This window comes from Nelumbo lutea, chromosome 1, assembly GCF_056320005.1.
Source record: "Nelumbo lutea isolate HS-2025 chromosome 1, American lotus-T2T, whole genome shotgun sequence".
NCBI classification, from domain to species: domain Eukaryota; kingdom Viridiplantae; phylum Streptophyta; class Magnoliopsida; order Proteales; family Nelumbonaceae; genus Nelumbo; species Nelumbo lutea.
Genome location: NC_142684.1, coordinates 189,235,702 through 189,239,213, shown reverse-complemented (window position 1 = coordinate 189,239,213; position 3,512 = coordinate 189,235,702). Strand labels below are relative to the sequence as shown.

At 34.9% G+C, this 3,512-nt stretch overlaps 1 protein-coding gene across 1 annotated transcript; it reads left to right on the top strand.

Annotated features, from left to right (window-relative positions):
- Positions 1-207: 207 nt before the first annotated feature.
- On the top strand, positions 208-2,047 carry LOC148879956 (uncharacterized). Its single transcript, XM_088941251.1, has 3 exons — positions 208-331; positions 576-902; positions 1,651-2,047. Exons 1-3 carry the CDS (start codon positions 250-252, stop codon positions 1,749-1,751), a joined length of 510 nt encoding a protein of 169 aa, XP_088797377.1. The 5' UTR covers positions 208-249; the 3' UTR covers positions 1,752-2,047.
- The last annotated feature ends 1,465 nt before the right edge of the window (positions 2,048-3,512 follow it).

The following is a 3,512-nucleotide window of genomic DNA, read 5'->3' as shown; positions in this document are numbered from 1 at the left end:
CCCCAATTAATTTATTTTGCAAACAAATTGACTTGCTTAAAATAACAAATTGATGATCTCTATGACTGTGAAATTAAGTCCAAACAAAAAGCGAAAAGCAATGTCGTATGTACATGCACACCTCAACCTAGGCCTCCATCTCTTATAAATAAAAGCTTGCATATATGTCAATTGCTAAGACGTGCTATATATATATATAGACTCACTGTTCACTGTTGCAGAAGCACAACCAAAACCATTCAAATATATATGGATTCCTTCTACAGCACGACTACCTTTGTTGCTTTCACGCTGCTGCTCGCTCTCCTCCTCCCATTTCCACTTGCATTTGGTAATCGCATTCGTTTTTCCTTTGATTATTTGGTTTTCTATTTATTCTTTACGCTCAGTTTGGTAAGATTACAAATGCAAATATGTATTCTAATAGTGTAAATACATACAAAATAATATAAATTAAATACAAAGTTTTATTCTCCAATTGCAGCTTGATTTTCAAAACATTTTCTTTTTATTTTATTTTTTAAATATCATTTCACATGTATGTGCATATGGAAATTGTGTATGTGAGACTGCAGGTGGAATTACATGCGAGAACTTGCCGAATGAATACTGTGCATTCTCAGTATCGTCTGCCGGTTTCCGATGCGTGCTGGAGAAATACGAGGCAGGTGCCGACGGCATCAAGCTTGGATGCAAGTCATCGGATGTGCTTGTGGAAAACACGGCTAGCTGGGTGGAAATAGATGACTGTATTGAGTCGTGTGGACTCAAGAGGAAATCAGTTGGCATCTCCTCCGACTCGCTCTTGGAACCCAACTTCCTTCATAAGCTTTGCTCTCCCAAATGTTTTCAGTTCTGCCCAAATATTGTTGATCTCTACTTCAATCTTGCAGCTGCACAAGGTACGGTCCATTACAGCTAGCTTGCCCTGATTTTTTCCTGTGAAAAAAAAATATAATCCTAGTTTCATTGATAATTAGGGTTATCAATGGATTCAAAAATTCTAATGCCTGATTGATCCTGTTATCTTAAATTTGGTTATTAGAACTTGCATAGATTAGATGCAAATTTAAAGTCATATACTAATAAGGTCCCGTTCATTTTTCAATAATTTATTTACCCAGGTAAATGCAGTTATCTGGGTAAGTACATTTACCTATATTCATTTATTTCTAGGAAAATAAGGTAATGACCATTTTAATCATAAAAATCCATTATTGCAAAATATATTTTTGTCCCATTCAAGTATAAGCAACTTACTCCTTATGTGGGAAAGTTATTTATTCACTTAGGAGATGGGTATCACTTACTTGGGAAAATAAACATTTCCTAATCTTCACATAAATCTGAAAAATAAACATAGGATTCTTGTTAAATAGAAACAAAAAAAAAAAACACACGCTAAATTTAATATTTTATATATATATATATATATCTATTGTATAAGTTAAAATGTAAATATTTTTCTACAACGTAACTATTTTGGATTTTTCCTTCATGTTAAATGAAATACTCGTATCAAATTTGAATACAAATATTTTTCTAACGCTTTGTTAATTGATGTTAAGGTAGTTATTTATTTATTTCACATTGACCTTGTTAAATTAATAAATTAATTAATTATTGTCCTGATAACAAATACATGTACAGGTGTGTATCTGCCAAAGCTATGCCAGAAAATGCGATTTAAATTTGGACCAGTTTGGGCACCGGTAGGAGCTCCTACATATAGACAACCAATCCCAGGGTGAGAAGCCTAAGCCTGTACTTATGTATGTATGTACCTTTCCCTCTAACCGGGGGGCCAACTTTAAACGCTGCTTTATCACATCTATTCTGGCCCACTGCCAACTCTATACGTCAGTCGTTCGTTGTCTTCGTGTTCTTCTTCTCTTATTTTTGTACTACTTATTAGTGCTTTATATTTCCATATATATATAGGACTACTGGTCAGGACCCGTGCAAGGCAACGCACGGGCTTTGTTGTAAGAAATTGAGTTAGAAAGTGTCTTATGCCATTTCTTTTTGGTTTAAGTCGGAATAAATCCATCACAATCTTTATTTATTTTGCTATGTATGATTTGGTAATTTGGTATTAAATTTCATTAAATTTTTATTTTTAATAATATTTATTGAAGATGATTAATGCAATGTTTTAAAAATTGACCCAAAATTAGAGATGATTTGGACACTAACTTCTGGGTCAGTGGTTCGACTATCCGGTCTGCATGGATGACCCATTGCAATTAAAAAAACAAAATAGTAAAAAAATAATTAAAATAAAAAATGGCCAAAACTATTGTTCGGGTCAAAAGGTTGATGGTTCGACTGCCTGAGGCAATGGGTCACTGACCAAGTCAATGGTTTTTGGCTAATGAATGGTTTAGGGGTGAAATGGAAACTGGTTGTCTAAATGATTTCCGGGCAAAACGACCCAATCGTCTGAGTCGATGATGATTCAAAAACCATGGATTATACAATATTATGTATTATACGTGTCATATATTATAATATTTATATATAAAATATAAAACATAATATAAAATAATATATCATACACATTATCTATTGGGGGTTATTGTTGGGCTCAAGGTGGGCTGGACAAATTATGGTTTCTGAACCGTTATTGACCCGAACGAGCAGATCATTTGGCTTGAAAACCATCTAGGAAATCAATTCCATTTCACCCTTAAACCGTTCATTTGACAAAAATAATTGACTTGGTCATCAAACCATTGACCCGAATGGTCAAACTATCAACCTATTCAATATGGATAGTGGTTTTTAGTTGTTTTTTATTTTAATTATTTTAATTTTCCAATGGCAATGGGTTCTTTGTTCATATCAGGTGGTCAGATCACTAAATTAGAAACTGGTGGCGAAAATGATTTTGGTTTGGGTTGGTTTTTAAAACATTGGACAAATACCTGTTGGATAGTGTATGCCCTTAGTTACAATCAGAAGCTCCAATCAGAATGATGTACATTATGACATTTATTTTAAATGAATAAAGTACATATTTGATTCATGCTATTGTGGTGTGTTTCTGTGTAATACCCTTAAACTGGACAAATATGAGACTCATGTTAGTTTAGAATGTTTACAGCCGTTGGGTAAGTCTGGGGAGATTTATCCTTCCAAGGCTGACACTGATGTGCCGCCAAGTTGGTTAGGGTGGCTTGTCTCAGCTACCTGTTCATGGGCCGAGTGGCCCGACGGGCCGGCCTGGCCCGGCCCGGCCCCCAGACAGGCTTGAACATGTTTATAGGCCCCCGGGCTTAAGGTCGGGCCAAAAAGCCCGGCCCGTAATAAATTCGAGCCAGGCTCGGGTTTTGTCAAAATAGGCCGACCCGACCTAAAATTAGACTTAAAATGGGTTATGTAATTATGTCCATTTGAATAAATTTTTTGATTTAAGAATGTAAAACTATGTTTTAAAACGTAAAAGAAAGGGAAAAAAACCATCTTGTAGGCCCATTGTTCATTTAAATAGGAAAAAAAACATCTGAATT

Bases quoted from the DNA above. Each gene is read 5' to 3' on its own strand.
- LOC148879956 (XM_088941251.1), top strand. From the start codon at position 250: ATGGATTCCTTCTACAGCACGACTACCTTTGTTGCTTTCACGCTGCTG. The intron at 332-575 runs GTAATCGCATTC...GTGAGACTGCAG, and splicing joins CCCATTTCCACTTGCATTTG to GTGGAATTACATGCGAGAAC. The intron at 903-1,650 runs GTACGGTCCATT...ATACATGTACAG, and splicing joins CAATCTTGCAGCTGCACAAG to GTGTGTATCTGCCAAAGCTA.